Source organism: Mauremys mutica, chromosome 1 (assembly GCF_020497125.1).
Source record: "Mauremys mutica isolate MM-2020 ecotype Southern chromosome 1, ASM2049712v1, whole genome shotgun sequence".
Taxonomy (NCBI): Eukaryota; Metazoa; Chordata; order Testudines; family Geoemydidae; genus Mauremys; species Mauremys mutica.
In genome coordinates, this window is record NC_059072.1 from 170287518 (window position 1) to 170309232 (window position 21715).

Sequence of the window (21715 nt, forward strand, 5' to 3'; positions counted from 1 at the left end):
GTTTCCCCACAAAATTGAACAAAGTTTGCATCTGGCGTCTGAAGGATATATATCCATTTTATGAAGATGTCACTCCACAGCATACATGACAATTGTACTATTGAGGTAATTGAATACACTTGGACATCAGCCTTGTTTCTCACTCAAACATACAAACTATACCATTGAATTTAATGGAACTATTCATGTAAGTACTGCTTACCATGAGCGGATAGCAGAATCCGACTCATCACATGAGAATTTTAAGTCTCACAGTCTCATGCTTTTTTGGTGGCAGGACATAGATAATACCAAATACAAATTCAAATGCTCACACATGTATGTTTTCAATTCTCTTTGAGGAAAACAATGCAGGAGATCGCCAATTTGATACGAGGTAAAAGCCGCCTCCACCACATTTCCTGTTCATAAGCATGCAAGGAACAGATGTCAAGACTTAAGATTGACTAGAAGTCTTCAGGTACATACTCAAATTGCAAGGCCAAAGCAGAACAGCACATCAACGTCTGCCAACATTTTGAAGCCAAATTTTGTTTGAGATAAAGGGGGAGGTCTTGCAACAAAACAGCAATATATGAACAGGTACGTCTTTTCTTCCTAATCTCTTGTTTCTGGATGTATTGTACAGAAAAAGTGTTTCAATGGATTACATATCCCCCGAGTATGTTGCTTAGAGACTCAAAGGCTGAATATTAATAATAATGAGTCATCATCGTAAACCTTAGTTAATCTCCAGCTAAGTGGGCCAAAGTGCATGAAGATTTGTTAAAGAAGAAACATTGGCATCATTTTTAGACTTAATTTTTGCCTGCACTGAGGGATCTGATTTTACTGTGTGCTTTTTCCTTTATAAACTTCATACGTGAGATCTTAAAAAGCAATTAGCCACGCTCTAATTAACTGCAGGTTAAGGACTCCTTTCCAGGGAATCAAACCTGTCTTTAAAGTTCACAGCCGAGGAAGCTTTATTAATGTTAAAATTAACATTCATCAGTCACTTAATGGATTTTTGGGTAAGGGTCATTACTACAGAACATTATCCCACTGTTTAATTGGAAAGAATATTTTCTTTTCATAGACAAAGTCAGAATTTAGTCTGCACAAAGAAGCAGAAGGACCAATAGAAGCAACAAAATCCACGGACTTTTATTCTCCAAATCACCCCTTAAAATCTGGATCATGTTGGTAGTGCCCAAATGTAATTCAATACATTTCCCTCTGTGACACAAAGTGTTAGAGGATGTGGTGAATCCAGTTCCAAGCGGACAGATGTCGGTTTCCATGAGAAATCAGAATTAATTGGGGGCTGGTGAAAGGTGGTGAACTGACCGCGTTGGGGGCAATCAATCATTTATTTACCCTCTGACTAGCTATAGCTTGGGCTGCTGCGGTGCTAAGCTCCCCCACATTGCTCCTGTACCTGACTTAGAGAAGCCTTCGTAGCAGTCTCAGATGAAAGAACCGAACTGAGAATGAACTGTCTGATCCCGCGTAGTGATGGCTTCTCTAAATCGGGTACAGGAGCAATGTGAGGAAGCTTGGCACTGAAGCAGCCCAAGCTATAGCTAGTCAGAGGGTAAATAACTGATTGATTGCCCCCAAACCAGTCAGTTCACCACCTTTCACCAGCACCCAATTAATTCTGTAAGAGAAGCCTTGCTGTGTCCCCCTCCTTTCCAATTAGATCAGAAAGGATGAGCAAGAGTTCAGACAGTGGATTTTTTATTCCAAACAGGACAAGATATTCACAAGATGTCTGAAGAGGGGTGTTAGAAAAGGGTAAAAAACAATTGCATTGCCAGAAAAATATTTTAAAAGAATCTTAAACATTTTATTAGCACTATAATGGTACTATCAATGTACAAAGCAATGTACAATATGCTAAAACAAAGGACAGCAGCCAAAAAGAACATACACATCATCCAGTTGTTGAAATTTACAGGCTAAAGCAGTGGCTCTCAAATTTTTGTACTGGTGACCCCTTTCACATAGCAAGTCTGAGTGCAACCCCCCCCCATATAAATTAAAAACACTTTTTTATATATTTAACACCATTATAAATGCTGGAGGCAAAGCTGCTTTTGGGGTGGAGGTTAACAGCTCACAACTCCCCCATGTAATAACCTCACCACCCCCCAAGGGGTCCCAACCCCTAGTTTGAGAACCCCTGGGCTAAAGGGACCAGAGGAAAGTGTGTGTTTCATTTAGTCTCCCCTCTCAATTTGACCCTTTGTTTGCAAACCAGTAATCCCTTGGCTGGGGGAAACATAGTAGCACAAGAAGTGGCATTAATTCAGAAGAGACCCAAATGCAAAGTGTTTTTAATATACAACCATGTCATGTATTAAATATATCTCCCCACAAGCTACAAAAATTGAAACTTGGAATTCCTGGTTCTCATTAGTTGTTTTATGAAGGTCTTTGGGCCACATTGTGACCCTCTTCCTCACACACAGAGGCGCATGTTGCTCCAAAAGCAGCTCAATTGACTTTGATAAGATTTGTACCTGGAGCAAGCTGCTCTTGAGAGCATGTAAATTATTAGACTCTAGCCCTTTATGTTTCTTTGTCAGAGAGTCTGAAAATGATCCTAGAAGCCCTTGATGAAATTGCAGATTTATTATAGTCAAGCTACAGTTATTCCTACAGATTCTTTGTTCTGAGACTTTTTTAAAATAAACACACAACTCAATTGTTTCAATCTTTTGTCTTATTTTTTTTTTGAAAAAGAGGGTTCAGTTTGATCACACTTATTTACATATAAATGGAGAGAATGCAACTAAATGTGGTGATAGAGATCTTTAAAAACAATCTCTCGCCTACACAAAATGTACTGTTTTTGCAATATATAGCAGTAGATTATGTGGATGAGAATTAAAGTTAGAGAAATTAATCCATAGAGTAATCCAAATGATGATAGAGAAATATTCTGACTTTTTTCCATTTTTCCTCACTTTTTTTGGTCCCCCTTAATTTTATTTTTTTGGGGATCTTTTGCACAGCTGGTCAATTTTTGCAGGTTACACCTGTTAGCACATATTGAGAGACAGCTTAAATTATCTGCAGGGACATTCTTTTCTGTGCTGAGCTATTGGGTTTCTCCTACCACTGCCGCCAAAGTTGTAGATATTGAAATAATTCATTTAGCATAGTAAATACAGGTAGGCGTCTATTGCAAGCATGCGGGTGATAAAGGATCAGATGGGGAAAAGAAGGGGAATGCATCTATAAAGTTAGGATATGGAAATACAGAAAATGAGCAATATCTTGTTTAGATAGTGAAATTAGCTTGACATTTACATTTAAAAAGGGTCGGACACACGGAGAGGCATTCTTAGGGCTTTATGGATATCTTAAGACTCATTGTTCATGAAATATATAAAAAAATGTTGGCTGACAAGCAGATCAAATATGTGTTCACTTATGTAAGAACGATTAAAGATTCAGAACAGAAATGGAATGTGTGTGTATTTATATTTCCAACTTAAATAAAAGCCAATAATAGAATGTTTGAATGAGGGCTTTGGAAAATAATTTTAAGATTTAAATGTAAAGTGACCCCCTGAGGAAAAAGCTCAATTGGGCGTGTCCCTCCCCTCATCCCTTTTAAATATTTCTTAATGAAGTTACAAGCCTTCCCCCGCCCTTTCAAATAGTTGTGGGTTTTTTAATTGTCTGGTTGTCTTTTTACATTAGAAATTTAGATCTTGCATCTCCTGGTTTTGCTAGGAGATTCTAAAGATGTAGGAGGCTTGTGACATCTTAAAATACCAAGGAAGTTAAACCTGATTAACTGAGAAGCGAGTTTTATCTAGACTGAAATATTGGTTTGTTATTAATGCCAAATTAAATCAAATGCCCCCAAAACTGCTGGGAGAACTGCTCATTTTAAAGGTTCAGTAACCCCTGCCTTTTCAGTTAGGGGCTGAGAAAGCTCAGTTCACACCTCAAATTGCTCTTCCTGCTCCAGCAAAGTCAGGGAGGATTAAAATTCACAATGTTCCTTAAGTAAAAGGACAAACTGGATTTTTGTTTTTTTTTAAATTTCAGGCCTTCTACACTTCAGAAAGGGGCACCATCTCAGCTTGCTTTTTTTTTTTTAAAATAAATAAATAACTTTCAAGCCACCTCTTTTGGGGAGACTCTTCTACAAAACTTTCTAATCCAGTGAACGCAGAAGTGACATTTTTATGCTACTAGTTTCCATTACAGCTCTTTATACTTTCCTCCCTCTCAGGCCACGTCATTTCCTTCTCTTCCCCATGCCTGGCAATAAAATGAAAGTGGAGAAAATGAAAAGCAAAAAGAAAGGTTGGGGAGGGGAGAAGGGTAATAAATATCTTCAGAAGGAGTGAGGCAAGCAACACCAGCAAGAATGATTTTGTGATTAAGGTACTGGACTGTGACTCAGGTGATCAGAGTTCAATTACTGGCTCTGCCACAAGACGTGTGACCCTGGGCAAGTCTGGAGGAGATCCCTTTGTTCCTCATTTCCTCCTGAGGAAGAAAGGGGAATAATGCACACATATTTCATAGAGATCTAAAGTCCAAGTTCTATTCATGATCCTCAGATAGCAGGCACTTGTAAACATACAAGGTGTTACTGGTGTTCAGACAGCATAGCTAAGGAGAGCCTAGAAATACTTTAGGCAGGCAGAATTGTGGTCTCAGAAAGCAAAGGCCTGAATGCTGTCTCAGACGCACTGCAAAATAATGGGAGAAGTCTCATAGGTAGCAACAGCTGTGATCTGACTGCAGCAGTGTGTCTTCTGGGAGAAGGAGAAAAAATTAGGGCTTCTTGAAACCAGGACTGCACTTGCCAAGAAAATATTTCTCTTAATATTTAAGAAAATGCTCTAAATTTTTCTAAGCTTTCATGACCCATGTGAGAGAATGCTAGCATTAGAGAGAGAGAAAGATTGATTGAATTAGAGGGAGCAATGTGGTTATAGTGCTCAAAATATTCCACACATTGTTGAACCCGAGGAATTACAGACCGGTCAGCTTCCTCTCAGTCCATGGAAAAATCATGGAGCAGGTCCTCAAGGAAACCATTCTGAAGCACTTGGAGGAGAGGGAGGTGATCAGGAACAGTCAACATGGATTCATCAAGGGCAAGTCATGCCTGACCAACCTGATTGCTTTCTATGATGAGACATGGGAAAAGCAGTGGACGTGATATATCTTGACTTTAGCAAAGCTTTTGATACGGTCTAACACAGTATTCTTGCCCGCAAGTTAAAAAAGTATGGATTGGATGAATGGACTATAAGGTGGATAGAAATCTGGCTAGATTGTCAGACTCAATGGGTAGTGATCAACAGCTCGATGTCTAGCTGGCAACCGGTATCAAGCGGAGTGCCGCAGGGGTCGGTCCTGGGGCCGGTTTTGTTCAACATCTTTAATAATGATCTGGATGATGGGATGGATTGCATCCTCAGCAAGTTCACAGACGACACTAAACTGGGGGGAGAAGTAGATATGGTGGAGGGTAGGGCTAGAGTCCAGAGTGACCTAGCCAAATTGGAGGATTAGGCCAAAAGAAACCTGATGAGTGCAGAGTCCTGCACTTAGGACGGAAGAATCCCATGCATCGCTACAGGCTAGGGACCAACTGGCTAAGCAGCAGTTCTGCAGGAAAGGACCTGGGGATTATAGTGGATAAGAAGCTGCATATGAGTCAGCAGTGTGCCCTTGTTGCCAAGAAGGCTAATGGCATATTGGGCTCCATTAGTAAGAGCATTCCAGCAGATCGAGGGAAGTGATTATTCCCCTCTATTTGGCACTGGTGAGGCCACATCTGGAGTATTCCATCTAGTTTTGGGCTCCCCACTACAGAAAGGATGTGGACAAACTGGAGAGAGTCCAGTAGAGGACAACAAAAATGATCAGGAAGCTGGGGCACATGACTTACGAAAAGAGGCTGAGGGAACTGGGCTTGTTTGGTCTTCAGAAGAGAAGAGTAACGGGGGATTTGATAGCAGCCTTCAACTACCTGAAGGGAGGTTCCAAAGAGGATGGAGCTAGGCTGTTCAGTGGTGGCAGATGACAGAACAAGAAGCAATGGTCTCAAGTTGCAGTGGGGGAGGTCTAGGTTGGATATTAGGAAACACTATTTCACTAGGAGCGTGGTGAAGCACGGGTTACCTAGGGAGGTGGTGGAATTTCCATCCTTAGAGGTTTTTAAGGCCTGGCTTGACAAAGCCCTGGCTGGGATGATTTAGTTGGTGTTGGACCTGCTTTGAGCAGGGGGTTGGACTAGATGACCTCCTGAGGTCTCTTCCAACCCTAATCTAAGTAACCCCACTTAGCCCCTGTTGCTGCCAGATCTCTGTACCTGTGAAGCCCCATTGACTTCCCTGGGACTCAGGAAAGACACAGAGGTCCCGGTATGCCATTCTCTCTCTCTTATTTAAGGGTTAAGGCCCTGATATGACAACAACTTGCAGTCTGGGTATCAAGTTGATTACAAGTCAGTTGGCTGTCAACGAAGAAGCAGCCATGTCAGCTAGTGGTTTCAGCAAAGAGCGGGAAAGCAGAGAGTTCTAAGAGAGGCTATGCCATACACTCACTGTGCCACTGTATCCTGGCAAGTTGTTGGACCTCCTTGTTGCCTCAGGTCAAATCACCCTGAAAACCAGAGGCAAGATCCGAGCTGCAGTGACTGAGGTCAATAGGACATAATGAGAACCACATTGTTGGTGCTCTACAGATAAAATCATCATACTACTATACAAACGAATACTGCGGGGGGGAAGAGGCTGAAAAGGCTAAAAGAGCAAGGAATGGAAATTTGATGACAGTTTAAAATGCTTCAAAAAGTGGCTGTGGATGATAGTGTGTAACAACCAACAACATTCTTTCAGAGAGAAAGTTATGGTTAAAAACAATTCTACAAAGATATGTGGGGGAAGCAACAAAGAGTCCTGTGGCACCTTATAGACTAACAAATGTATTGGAGCATAAGCTTTCGTGGGTGAATACTCACTTCATCAGATGCATGGAATGGAAATTTCCAGAGGCAGGTATAAATATGCAGGCCAGAATCAGTCTAGAGATAACGAGGTTAGTTCAATCAGGGAGGATGAGGCCCTCTTCTAGCAGTTGAGATGTGAACACCAAGGGAGGAGAAACTGCTTTTGTAGTTGGCTAGCCATTCACAGTCTTTGTTTAATCCTGAGCTGATGATGTCAAATTTGCAAATGAACTGAAGCTCAACTGTTTCTCTTTGAAATCTGGTCCTGAAGTTTTTTTGCTGTAAGATGGCTACCTTTAGATCTGCTATTGTGTTCCAGGGAGATTGAAGTGTTCTCCTACAGGTTTTTGTATATTGCCATTCCTAATATCTGACATGTGCCAATTTATCCTTTTAAGTAGGGACTGTCCGGTTTGACCAACGTACATAGCAGAGGGGCATTGCTGGCACATGATGGCATATATAACATTGGTGGACGTGCAGGTGAATGAACCGGTGATGTTGTAGCTGGTCTGGTTAGGTCCTGTGATGGTGTCGCTGGTGTAGATATGTGGGTAGAGTTGGCATCTAGGTTTGTTGCATGTATTGGTTCCTGAGTTAGAGTTGGTGTGGTGTGTGGTTGCTGGTGAGAATATGCTTAAGGTTGGTGGGTTGTCTGTGGGCGAGGACTGGCCTGCCTCCCAAGGTCTGTGAAAGCGAGGGATCATTGTCCAGGATGGGTTGTAGATCACTAATTATGCGTTAGAGAGGTTTAAGCTGAGGATTGTAGGTGATGGCCAGTGGAGTTCTGTTGGTTTCTTTCTTGGGCTTGTCTTGCAACAGGATGTTTCTGGGTACACGTCTGGCTCTGTTGATTTGTTTCCTTATTTCCTTGTGCGGGTATCATAGTTCTGAGAATATTTGGTGAAGATCTTGTAGCTATTGGTCTCTGTCAGAGGGGTTGGAGCATATGCGATTGTACCTTAGCACTTGGCTGTAGACGATGGATCGTGTGGTGTGCCCAGGATGGAAGCTGGAGGCATGAAGATAGGCATAGCAGTCAGTGGGTTTTCGGTATAGGGTGGTGTTAACGTGACCATCACTTATTTGTACCGTGTGTAACATTGTGCAGTCTATATGGTTTTATAAGAATATGGTAATGAGTGAATATAATGTAACTGGAATATGCTTCATGCAAAAGGTCTCTTGTAAGGTATCATTACAAAGCTTATAATCTACTGAGTGTGATCATCCTGTTTCTATAAATTTACCATTCTTGTATCTGGGACTAGAAATATAACTCTGAGGGCCTATTGGAATTATGCAAAGTGTGGGCCATTAATGGTGGTTTGGAATCTTAATGGCTCCCATCAACCAGGACAATTGACTGGGGCTCTGTTTGCAGGCAAGCCTTTCTGTGAGTCAGGCTGGGAGGAATGAAGGCTTGGGGTCTTACAGTGACATGTGATCATGTCACATGAACTGGAATCCATCTTTAACCTGGTGCTTTTCCAGTGAGTGGGGGTGGAAACCCAGAGAGAGACAAAGGATTCCTGCCTTATGCAAAAGATATATAAAGGTGTGGAATAGAACAAAGAGGGAGACCCATCATGAAGAATCCCCTAGCTACCACCTGAGCTGGAACAAGAGCTGTACTGGGGAAAGAATTGTGCCCAGGCCTGGCACGTGTCCAGTCTGAGGAAAAAACTTACTGAAGCATCTCTAAGGGTGAGATTATCTGTATTCAGTTTGATTAGACATAGATTTGCACGTTTTATTTTAGTTTGCTTGGTGACTTACTTTGTTCTGTCTGTTACTACTTGGAACCACTTAAATCCTACTTTCTGTATTTAATAAAAATCACTTTTTACTTATTAGTTAACTCAGAGTATGTATTAATACCTGGGGGAGCAAACAACTGTGCATCTCTCTCAATCAGTGTTATAGAGGGCGAACAATTTATGAGTTTACCCTGCGTAAGCTTTATACAGGGTAAAACGGATTTATTTGGGTTTAGACCCCATTGGGAGTTGGGCATCTGGGTGTTAAAGACAGGAACACTTCTATGAGCTGTTTTCAGGTGAACCTGCAGCTTTGGGGCACGTAATTCAGACTCTGGGTCTTTGTTGGAACAGATGAGTGTGTCTGGCTCAGCAAGACAGGGTGCTGGAGTCCTGAGCTGGCAGGAAAACAGGAGCAGAGGTAGTCTTGGCACATCAGGTGGCAGCTCCCAGAGGGGTTTCTGTGATCCAACCCATCACACCATGGTGTCTAGGAAGTGGACCTCCCGGGTAGATTGGTCCAGGCTGAGGTTGATGGTGGGGTGGAAGCTGTTGAAATCGTGGTGGAATTCTTCCAGAGTCTCCTTCCCATGGGTCCAGATGTCATCAATGTAGCATAGGTAGAGAAGGGGCATGAGCGGACAAGAGCTGAGGAAGCGTTGTTCCAGGTCAGCCATAAAAATGTTGGCATATTGTGGGGTCATGCGGGTGCCCATAGCGGTGCCACTGGTGTGGAGGTATATATTGTCACCAAATTTGAAATAATTGTGCGTGAGGAGGAATAATTGTGGGGGAAGGAATCTTATACCAGAGACCTGTGCAATTTGTGATGGGAGCAATTTTACTACCAAGTAGCATCTCCTGGCTCTTCTGGTACATTTCTAGCTCTGGCTACTGAGCAGTTGTTCTGTACAGATACAGGGCAATAATTGTGATTCTGACATTGCTCCCAGTGAAATCAATGGAAGCTTTGTCATTGGCCTCAGTGGTAGCAAAACTGAATTCTAAGGGTGTGATCCAATACCCTTAAAAGTCATTTGGGGGTTTTCCATTGACTTTAATAACCAATGGATTGGACCTTATGAAAAGGACACTTTACACAACTGCTGCTCAGCTTTTTTTTTTTTTTTTTTTTTTATTATTATTAAAAGCAGCTCTTGCAGTATGTACATCATTAGGGAATAAAAAGTGCTGCAACCAGAGGGAGCAGTGCTCCAGGTGAGCAGCAGCTAATGAGCTGAGCTGTCTTTTCTCAACAGGAGTGAAAGCCCTGGCCCTTCCTGCAAGGAAAACATTTCCCCCCGTAGACCTTTGTAAAAAATAGGCAAAGGAAGTTCAAGGACATCAAATGAGAATGACATTAAGGATCAGATCAGACCTGCTGATCAACATTCACTCCAATTGCCACCTCCCTCCCCATCGGCCCCTTTTCCAGCTCAGTCTTTCCCGCGGCATTACTGGAGTTCAAGTGCTTGAAATGGATCCCTGCAGGGGAGGGAGGGTGTTAAAGTGCTCAGATACTGCCATGATGGGAGACACAAGAACCTACAGAAAAGCAGATGTAGATTCAGGTTGCCTCTACTCATGCAGTTGAGTGTTTCTCTCTGGGAATAGTTTTCCTACCTCTTGGCGGATAAGAGTAGTCAGATGCATGACACTCTGCCCAGTTTTGTGGCTACGTCAGAGCAGGAGGTTGGAAACACACTACGGTCTTCTCACCTAGGCTTGATGGTGGAGAATTTGGATGAGCTAAGTTAGCATCACAAGATGAACCACTGTGAAAAATGAGGAAGGCATTTGGTGAGGGAGGGTCCTGCCTGGGTTCCTGTCCGGAGCACCAATGAGAGGAGGACATGGGATGGAGGGGCCTCAAGCTTCCCCCATATCCCCACACTATATGCACAATTAACACTGGCTGGTTATTACTTTAGGGTTCCTTTGAAGCTATTATTGCCAAGATCTGCCTCTGAAACCCTTTTGAGGTCCATGGACTCCCAGCTGCTTGTATTCTTACAGCGCTGGGTCCTCAACTTCTCTCCCCCATCTCAATGCCAGGGTAGAAAGACTTTGATCAGTAGCTCAGCTGATCAGGAGGAGAAAATGGCTGTTTTTGGTTGGGGAAGAGAAGAGAAAGCGAGAGAGAGAAAATTTTTCACTGGAAAGGAGGAGATGTGGAGAAGGAGCAGAAACATAAAGATGCAAGAATAGACCAACTCTTGGGGTCCCTTTGGGAAAAAAAAGCTCCAATATACGACCAAATAATGAAGTCTTAGTCTTTAAAGAGGCAAACTCCCACTGAAGCCAATAGTTTTGCCTGAATAGAGAAAAAGGCCTCGACTATCCAAGGAGTTATTTCAGAACACCTATTCCATATTAGCTCCATGTGGGAATGCTCATATTCCAGAATTAGTTTTAACTAGTTTGGAATAAGGCACTCTAATTCTGGAATAAGAGTGTCCACACATGGAGTTAATCAGGACTAGTTAATCTGCATTCAATTCACACTATACTTTATTCCAGATTAATTTTCATATAAAGGCTTGTCTATAACTTCAGAATTTGGCTCACCAACCCATGTAATTCAGCCACAAACTAGCAGTTTTTGAAAAAATATCTGTGCATTTGTGTGACAGAAGCCTTTCTATTTTCCTAGTAGTTTGGCGGTCATAAATTGATAACAGCATTTTGGTTTGACCTAGGCCTGGTCTACACTGAGTGGGGGTGGTGTCGATGTAAGATACGCAACTTCAGCTACGAGAATACCGTAGCTGAAGTTGAAGTATCTTATTCCGACTTACCTCCCATCCTCACTGCACGGGATCGACAGCTGCGGCTCCCCCGCCGACTCCGCTACCGCCGCTCGCTCCAGTGGAGTTCCGGAGTCGACGGGGAGCGCGTTCGGGGATCAATATATCGCGTCTAGATGAGACGCGATATATTGATCCCCGATAAATCGATCGCTACCCGCCGATCCGGCAGGTAGTCTGGATGTACTCTCAGAGTGGGGTTACATGTCATCACTACAAGTAGTTTATCAACATTAGTTTCCTACTCTGACATCCAAATGTTCTCACTAGTATTTAATTGGGTTGCATGTCAGTGGCTATGCCTGGAATAAAAAAATTAAAGCCACCACCTCAACTAAAGGGGGTGCGTGGGGGGGAGTGCAGCTTTTAGACAATGCATAATATGCAGGAATTTGCTTTCTGTTACAGAAATGGAGTTTGCATGCCACTATTCAATCTGGGGACTTCTAGCCTTTATGACTATGGCTCTGATTGTTTCATTGGTCATAAATATTTCATACTGCATAGCAAACAAGCAAAAAGGTAAGAAATGATGTTCGTGCATGCGCACGCAGATTGTATTTGAGTATTTGAGAGAGACTACAAACAAATTCATCACCACTGGGAATTTTCTGGCAAGCAGACAATGTTTTTAAAATGAATCTTTTTCTAAAAATTTGTTCTAGTACTAATGCATTTTTAACTTGCAAGGCACTGATACCTGATGTTACATGGTATGACAACTAAAAACAAAAAGCTTTCAAAACATCAGTATGACTCAATGATTTAAAAAAAGCTGAAAAACAACCCTCCAACCCTCTCCCCAAATGAGCCAGCCAGACATGAGGAAGGGGCAAATTTTAATTCAGATAATGTTTTCAACATTTTTCATGTAGACAATTTTCCCCATCTGTAAGTTTTAGCTACCTGAATTTCAGACACAACAGCTTGTATTAATGTGTACTTATAGCGCTATGAATCTAGGCGGCAATATTTTCTCCCTCTGAATTCAGGAATGCTTATATGAATTTCAGATTTCATCCAAATTCCATTTTTTCTTCGTTAGGAATTCAGCTCTGCTCCAAAGAGGGGGAAAAAGGTGTGTGTGTGGGGGTTGCGTATGTGTGTGCGTGAGAGAGTGTGCTCACCAAGGTAACTGTCAAGCCATCCTATTGCTGACAAAGAGGTGACTTATTTTGCTTCATGGATGCTAGCCCATGACTATTGGTCTGGTCTACACACAGATTTTACATAGGTATAATTATTTTTGAATGGGGTGTGATTTAAAAAAAAAAACAGAATCAACTATACCAGTACAACCCCTAGAGTGGATATAGTTACACCAGTATTAAGGTCGCTTATTCCCCTTCCTATATAGGAGTAAGCCGTACTGATATAACCACCCCTGGAGTGGTATAACCTTGTCCCTACTAGAGAGGGGGTTCTATTGCTTTAACTATACCAGTACACAGTTATACAAATTGTGAATAAAGAAGTCCTACGTAAACAACTGGTACTTGCAGTGCATGAGGAAAAGGATTTGGCTGAGAGCTGCTAAGGTGACACCTGCTGAATGAGCTGCAAGGTAAAATATTTTTATCATGAAAATGAAATTATTTCTAAAACTAAGCAAGGGAGCAATGAGATTGAGGATGTGATGTCCACGCAATCAGATTTTCTGAGAGGCACATTCTGGAGACCAGAACGCAGAACTGAGAGCCAGGAATTCTTGAATTCTAAACCCAGCTCCAACAATTAACCCCTTTGTGTCGTGGGACTCTCTGCTTCACTTTCCCTATTTGTGTAACAGTAGGTATCCCCTTACCGAGACATCACTAGTAACGTTTGTAAATCCAAATGAAGAGGAAAAGGTGGTAAGCCTGCCAAGGCTACTGCTTACTCACACAGCATTCTTTCATTGTTTCCTTGTTCTACCACATCCTGTTTATCTCCACCTAGTGTGGTGCATCATAAATTTACACTGTAAATTCTTTGGGCACAGTGACTGTCTTTTTATGGTGGGTGTATATGTAGTACTTAGCAAAATGGGGACTTAATGGGGGCTTGTAGGCATTAGTGCAATGTACAGAATATTAATAAACTGCGTTAGCCACAATTTAAATCTAGATACTCCTGAGGAAAAACATATCCTCAGTCTGAATCTGAGAGCCTACAGCTTTCAATCTCACACAAACATGAACAATGCTACTGAGACATTCTTAGACTCGCATCACGTTTCTCTGCATGAGTCACACAATACAATTCTGTTAAGAACAAAGCCGTGAAGACAGCAAATGGAACTGTTCAACAATTACACAATTAATATTTTCTTTCTGCTTAAACTACTTGTGTTTTAAAATATTTTCCAGGTTACACGTACAGAGACTATCAAGAATATAATGCAAGGTATGTTGAAGATAAATTATGTCTGATTTAAAAAAAGTTAAAATAGAGTATTAAGTTACAATGGCTGGATTTGAAGGAATGGACCAGAGGACATATGAAGGGTCTTGTTTGATGTACAGTAACTCCTCACTTAAAGACATCCCAGTTAACATTGTTTCATTGCTGATCAATTAGGGAACATGCTCATTTAAAGTTGCGCAATGCTCCCTTCTAACCTCGTTTGGCAGCTGCCTGCTTTGTCCACTGCTTGCAGGAAGAGCAGCCCGTTGCTGCTAGCTGGTGGGGCTTGGAACCAGGGTGGACCAGCAGCCCCCCCACCATCAGCTCCCCCTAAGTTCCCTGTGAGGCAGCCACCCAGCAGGCTATCAATTGCCGGCAGTTCAGCTGTCCCTTCCACCACTGCCGTGTGCTGCTCCTGCCCTCTGCCTTGGAGCTGCTCCCAGAGACTCCTGCTTGCCGTGCAGGGAGGAAGGGGGCGCTAATGTCATGGTGTCCCCCCTGCTCCTGCACTCCGCTTACCCCTTCCCCATATAGAGCAGGGAGGGTACACAGACAGAGAGACAGAGAGAGCTTGGGGCAGCAGCTGCTCTCTCAACTTCCTGATCCACTTAAAAAGACAATGCACTTAAGAGTGGGTTAGCTTACTTAAAGGAACAAAATGTACATCTCTCTCTCTCCCTCCCCCCCACACACACAAGGTGTGTGTCTGTCTCTGTCTGCTATGCTGTCTCCCCTCCCTTGTATTCATGTTGCCTTGTGAGAGAGGCTACATTAACAACGTGTTAACCCTTGAGGGCTCAGCCGAATGCTAGTTCATCATTTAGCAGCAAGGCATTCCCTGGGAAATATCCCTCCCTCTTCCACCCTCTAATCACCCTCTTCCACCCTCAACCAAGCTTCACAATCATCATAGCTGTGAACAGTATTAAATTGTTTGTTTAAAACATATACTGTGTATATATCTATACAATATAAAGTTTTGTCTGGTGAAAAAAATGTCCTCGCATTTACATTAATTCTTAGGGGGAAATTGGATTTGCTTAACATCTTTAAATGCTTAAAGTCGCATTTTTCAGGAACATAACTACAATGTTAAGCGAGGAGTTACTGTACATAGAAATATTTTTACAGCTAAAAGGGGTACTTAAGGAATGAAGGAAAGAATACAACTTGTAATGGGACATACTGCACCCACTTTATTAAGCAGTTGGAGGGAGTTCACTTAGTAGTATGAGAAGCATGATAGAGTTAATCAGTTTAGGATAGCAGGCTAAATGGGTATTTATTATTGCTTGGCCTCAGCGAGAATGAAGATGAGCCCTCCGAACTCACTGCTAACTGCTCTAATTAATTACCACTCCATTCTCTCTCAGTATTTGTACTTATATTTTACAGAATGTTTTTTAAAAAGAAACTGGCTCTGGATGATCTAACCTCATGTTTTTCAGAAAACTGAGACATTGACAAAGCCCTTCTCCACCCCAAAACAAACACATAAAAACCTTAATACAAAAATGCCTCCAACAATACCCTACTATTGATTTGTCTGAAGTTAGCATGTAGACAGCCATAACTGCCCAAACAATGAAAAATACTATTTGAAAAACTATACCCCATGGCTCCATTCATTCTGATCAGACACAGAATAAGGTGCATAGCTAGGAATGTGTCAGACAAAACATCTTTCAGTATGCAGAAGCCTACATGCACAATTTCCATTTTTTGGGCACACAGCATTTTAAAATATCTAGCCTTTAAATTATACCATTCATTGAGTATAGGATGCTCTTGAGCACCAAGACCTGGAGGATTCTGGATGTTCTATAATGCAAACTGGGGATTGCATTTGCCAATGATTTCTTTTTCCTTCTTCAGATCTGTTTTTCTCCTCTACACTTTCATCACCTTCAGTTTGTAGAGCTTTGAAGGTCAGAAAATATTTGGGCTAAGTGTGGTTTTTACAAAATGGATTACACACGCATATTAAATTCAAGTGAACTACAAGGATGATCTTATGATTAAGATCCTGGACTGGGACTCAGGAGATCTGGGTTCAACTCCTGGCTGTTCCACAGATGCCTTGCCCCAGTTCTCCTACCTGGGAAACGATACCTGTTGTCTTCCACACTTCACCTGTCTTGTCTATTTGGACTCTTCTAAGGCCCATACTGGTTTTTGTTAATTATCTACGTATGTAGGTCTATATGAAAAGTGCTCAGCGCAATGGGCTCCTAACCTTGATTGGGGCCTCCAGACACCACTGAAATTTAAATGAAAAAGGGTCAGGTTCACTATGTGCAGCATAAGATACTTCAATGCACAATTACAGAGTGAATTAAAATTATTTCTGATTCCCCATTATAGCTATGATGATGATTATACTGAAGAATGCCCAGTTTATGGCAACCTCAATCAAGAGATTTTAGGTAAGATATCTTATCCTAAGAACTTATTAAAATCAACATACAATAATTGAGACAGAATGATTAACATCCTTTATGAATGTCTCCTAAAACATGAATTTCTGAAGCCCTGTTTGTTGATTAAATGGATACACACTTGTTCCAGTTACAGGAGAGAGAAGCAGTGAACCTCCAGTTGCTCATTTTAAAACCAAATATTGCCTTAATATTAACCTAGATCAGGGGTCAGCAACCTTTCAGAAGTGGTGTGCCGAGTCTTCATTTATTCACTCTAATTTGAGGTTTCGCCGGTAATACATTCTACTGTTTTTAGAAGGTCTCTGTCTATAAGTCTATAATATATAATTAAACTATTGTTGTATGTAAAGTAAATAAGGTTTTTAAAATGTTTAAGAAGCTTCATTTAAAATTAAATTAAAATGCAGAGCCCTCTGGACCGGTGGCCAGAACCCCGGCAGTGTGAGTGCCACTGAAAATCAGCTCGCGTGCCGCCGGCACCCGTGCCATAGGTTGCCTACCCCTGACCTAGATCTTGGGATAGTGCCGTGACAGTGGACTGATTAGTGCAAACTGAGTTTTCTATTTTACTCTCCGGACATTAAGATATGTGAATGAAGAGGGCCATTTAAAGGTTCTCAAAAGCACATAAGGGCTAGTCTACATGCAGAGTTGCACCAGTTTAACTAAAGGTGCAATGTTAAACCAGCACAATAGGCTACGTGGGCTTATTTCAGATTCATCTAGGCTTATTTTGGTTTTTCGTAGAGAGATTAGCAATAGGTTTAAACTAAACTCAAAGACGACAGTGTTCACAAGGGGGTTTAACCAGTCTAACTAGAACCAGTGCAAATTTGTGTTCACACCCTCAGCTTCAAAACTGCTCTATAAGGGAAGGAGGAGATGTCCATTTTACCAGGGCATAAAATGAGGCACGAAAAAAAGGTAACTTGGCCCAAATTCATAGAAAGTTAGTGGCAAAGCGAGGAATAGAGCCGTGTCATTTTGCCCCCCTGGGGCCCTGCCGTTACTCTAACCTTAACTCCTGGTATTTCTCTTACCCAGGTATACCGTCTCAGCAATATTATCTTGGGAGACCTGACAAATCATATGGTGACTGACACTATCAAGTCTGTCAATGTTTTAAATTATCCCATAATTGTAAAGCTTTTTCTGGACAACCTAATACTGTCCAATAATGTGATACCGTGAAAATAAACTCTATCCAGGGATTTCCTATCTTTTTATTTCCTGGCAGTTGGGAGAGTGAGAGGGGGAATATAGTTTAGAACCTGAACTTCCACTGAAGTAGATTTGGAGAACTGAGCTCTATAACAGTGTGTCTGTTTACTCTTTAATCAGAGGAAGAATCTTCTAACCACTATGAAATTTTCTCATTTCTAATCATCTCTAGATGAATGTTGCTATGAACAAATGAAGGCCCAGCCTTGGAGACACGCTAAAGAAGTAAAGGTACCCTTATTTATATTCTTGTTCTTAGCCTTCTGCATTAAGGAAGGCACTTTGCCTCAGAGCTCCACACATGTACCCAGCGGCATAATATAACCCAAGACTTCAGTCTTCTCCTTACAAAAATGGACACGCTAATTCAGCAGAGCACTTAAGCATGTATGTAGGTGTTTTGCTCCATCAGGACCATAACTGAGGAAGTCTCAGGCTTGCAAGCAGCTAAGTACCAGCTAGATGTGTCAAACTTGTCAATTCCTCCATTAGTCTCATGACAGATTAGATGAAAGATGACATGTTGAAATCATTTTAGTATTTTGATTACCAATGTTTTCTAATGTGCTCAGCCATTTAGTATTGGGATACTGTATTAAAAACTAGAAAACCAGATTTTTTGGTTGTGTGGAAGAGATATCCACTACTATAAAAATCAAGCAATGGCCTGAAATTAAAAATGTTGCTAACCATTGCTAATAATAAGTTGCCAAGTAAGTTGCAAGCTGAAAAACATGGTAATCATGAATTCATTAAGGATACAGTTCTATATTTGATTATCTCTAACATGCCCAGTACAAGTACCCTTAAAACATAAGGCCCAGAGTCAGTACCACACCCTGTGGCCAACACCACACATCCCCCATACTCCCGGAGCAAAACCGGTGTAGGATTTTGCATATCCTGCAAAAAACCTGGCAATCCAAGTTAACTCTTTACCAGGATAGGGAAAGAAGAAACAGGGTTGGGAAACCATCTATTGATGTCTCTGATCCCAAAAATTCGGAGTTGACTTATACCAGTAGCTCTTAAAGTGGGGTTCCCACACCCCTGGGTGTCCACCTTGGGTTATGCAGGGGTCTGTCCCTTGAGCCGGGCCAGAACACAACAGCGTTCCGGCACTTTGCCACACAGAGAACAAAATGGCATCCTCTGCCCAGCAGGACCTCGCACATGCTGTGAGAGAGGTCACCTTGGCAGATATGTTCCAATAGTACCAGAAACTAAAGGGATCCAGGACATTTAGTCAGATGCCAAAAAAGGGGTCCTTGGCAGAAAATAACTTGCAAACCACTGACTTATACAATACACCCCTCATTCTTCAAAACTGAAACGTCTCACAAGAACACTATGCTGAAGGTTCCAGACTGGTGGGTTGCCTTAAGAAGCTGAAAATCTTAAAAGGTGTAGTGATTAAGAAAAGGATTAAACTGAATAAAAATGATTTTCCTCTCAGGTGGAAGTTGAAAGTCAGATGTGCTATGCCTCCCTTGATCACAGCATCAAGGAAAAACACAGGAAGCCTAGGAAAAAGAAAGCTCCTTCGTTAGAAGTGAATGAAGAAGAGATGCCATCTAAAAACAGCACCCTGGTTTCCCAAACTAGCATTTATCTCAACAGTGACCAGCTGGCTGCTGAAAATAATCCAACAGAGGAAGCCATTCATGATGACCCTATCAGACTGTTTGGCTTGATTCATGCAACATAGGAAGAGACTTCTAAAGAGGACTCCTGACCCAACTGATCACACAAGAAACAAATGAAAGATCTAGTTTATATGTTGGGGGAAAGAGACTGAATAAATAGTATCCTGAATTTGGGAGAATAGCTTGGTAAATGAAACACTGATCAAGGGTTTAAATGGGTAAGTGATGCATTCAAATTGCTGGGTATAACTGCAGACTAATTTAGGTCAGCAGGGAGCAGGATTTTAGACACAGACTGCTAAATTTTAAAGCAACCCAAAGAAGAACTGGCCACCTTTATATTTATCTATTTTGTAAAGGCGTTACAGGAGCCAAGTATCTCTCAGAATTTGCCCCCAAATTAGCAATTATCCTGCATACTTTATAGCAGGACTTTCTTCATTTCAGTTGTCCATGGATCCCACTTCAAGGGATCTAAAATGGGCCACATGGCCCTCTGTAAAAATCTAGCATATTTTGCCAGTTATTCTATGTTGTTTCAGGAGTGGTTTGGGAAATCATCAGAGGCACTTTAAGACTAGCATATTTAATAGTTAAACTTGTTTTGCTGTTCAATATTTAACACTTTCCTACTGTGACCTGCAGTAATATTTAAGGTTAATTAGAAAATAATGTAACTGCTTCAGTTCATTTCATTAGTGCTTTGTACATCCAGCAAATGTAATGATATCCCTTATATACTCTTAGCTTCCTATGGTGAACAGTACCAGAATCTCAAATCTCTACTTCTGTACCAATAACATTTTATCTGTCTGTATGCAACAGCCTATAAAAGAAAGTGGCAAATGATCTGTAAAATTAAGCCTCCTGAGGAGGACAGAATGTAAAACCCAGTAGAAATCATTGTCACTTTATAAACTATTTTAGGAAGACTGAGGAATAAAAAAGACTTTTCCTAACAATTCAGTAACTGTATGCATACGTCATACTTAAAACTTACAGCACAATTTTAGTTTGAAAGCTCTTTGGGTGCAAAGACTAATTTTATGTATGGCACATTTTGCGTGCTTTGTTAATAGTAGCAAACAATAACACACTACTGCTATAATGCTGCTGCATCTGGGTGCCAAGGCAAAGGGGTAGATTTTTCCCATATGAAAAGCATAATGGGCTCTGGTGCCATAGAAAAGCAGAAAGAACTTTATTACTCAAGGTCCCATTTAAAAGCAACACACAAATTAACTTGCTTTCCTATAAACTATTTAATTCTAAGTGAGATGTAGACAACTAATGTTACAGAGGCAGAAATAATGCTAGTAGGGAATCAATAGAAAATACATGAAGCATTATAAGAAAACAATTCCCCAGGCTAATGCCTCCCTGCCCCCCCCAAAAGAGGTAAATCTGAACCTAAACACAGAGACGACAGAACAAGAAATGCTATATTAATCTGGTCACCTTAGTTACCATAGTCAAGTGAGATTGAATCAAAGTAAACACTGAGCCTTATATCAACAAGTTCTTGGCCCCATGAGCCAAAAAAAGTTTTGAACAGCATCTCTGTTAATGGTAGGGTGACCAGATATCTGATTTTATAGGGACAGTCCCAATTTTGGGGTCTTTTTCTTACATAGGCTCCTATTACCCCCACCTCCTGTCCCGATTTTTCACATTTGCTGTCTGGTCACCCTAGTTAATGGTGAGATGTAAAATAAGTATTTCAACTAAGCTGACACCAAACAGATCTAGTACCAAGCCCCTTCAAGGTGATTAAAAATAAGGTTTATCTAACTAATTAGACAAGCAAACAGCCCCCAGGACAAGGATTCATGTTGTCACATTTATATTATATAGGGAATACAAAATAAGGAATATAATATTCTCAGTGAATACAATTTATGAAGCCTTTTATCTAAATAAAGATCAGCCAGGGTCCATTACTCCCTATGTTTCTCTCATTTTTTCAAAGGGCACTCCTACCCCACAGTACCCACTTGCTGGCTAGATAGCTCTGCTGAGGCCTGCCTTAGTTTCCTTTTAACTCAGTCTCCCTTAAAAAGTCCACGCAGGCCAGATATTCAGAACATTCCCCCTCCTGGGGTCCAATTTATTAAAACCTGCAGAAAGTCTTTCAAAAGAAAACTCAGACTTACAATCTCTTCATCCCAGTTTCAGCTGGGACCAGTCCCTCCTCCCGGAGGCTCTGTCTTCCCTATAGAGTTCCAGTACTGTTCACCTGCTGTGCTAAGCACAGCCAGCCTTCCAGGAGGCCAGAAATATAGCCTTTTCTATTGCTACCTTCCTCCTCCGGATTAGCAGCCCAGCCAGGGCCTTCTTATGCCCTACAATGCCTGTAACTGCTAACAACCTGCAGCTGTCTATCCCTTTGTAAGGCCCTTAAGTGCCTTCCCTTAAGCACAACTGGGCAGCAGGTAATCAGTCCAGGTGCACTAGACCCCACACTCCCTCTCAAAGGGGC

The 21715-nt window shown here is 41.6% G+C and overlaps 1 protein-coding gene across 1 annotated transcript; it reads left to right on the forward strand.

The window, feature by feature from the left end:
- Window positions 1-480: 480 nt before the first annotated feature.
- On the forward strand, window positions 481-20212 carry LOC123361740 (T-cell receptor-associated transmembrane adapter 1). The gene is made up of 6 exons (XM_045001862.1): window positions 481-582; window positions 11952-12065; window positions 13892-13928; window positions 16293-16354; window positions 17763-17821; window positions 19047-20212. Exons 2-6 carry the CDS (start codon window positions 11954-11956, stop codon window positions 19296-19298), a joined length of 522 nt encoding a protein of 173 aa, XP_044857797.1. The 5' UTR covers window positions 481-582; window positions 11952-11953; the 3' UTR covers window positions 19299-20212.
- Window positions 20213-21715: the final 1503 nt, after the last annotated feature.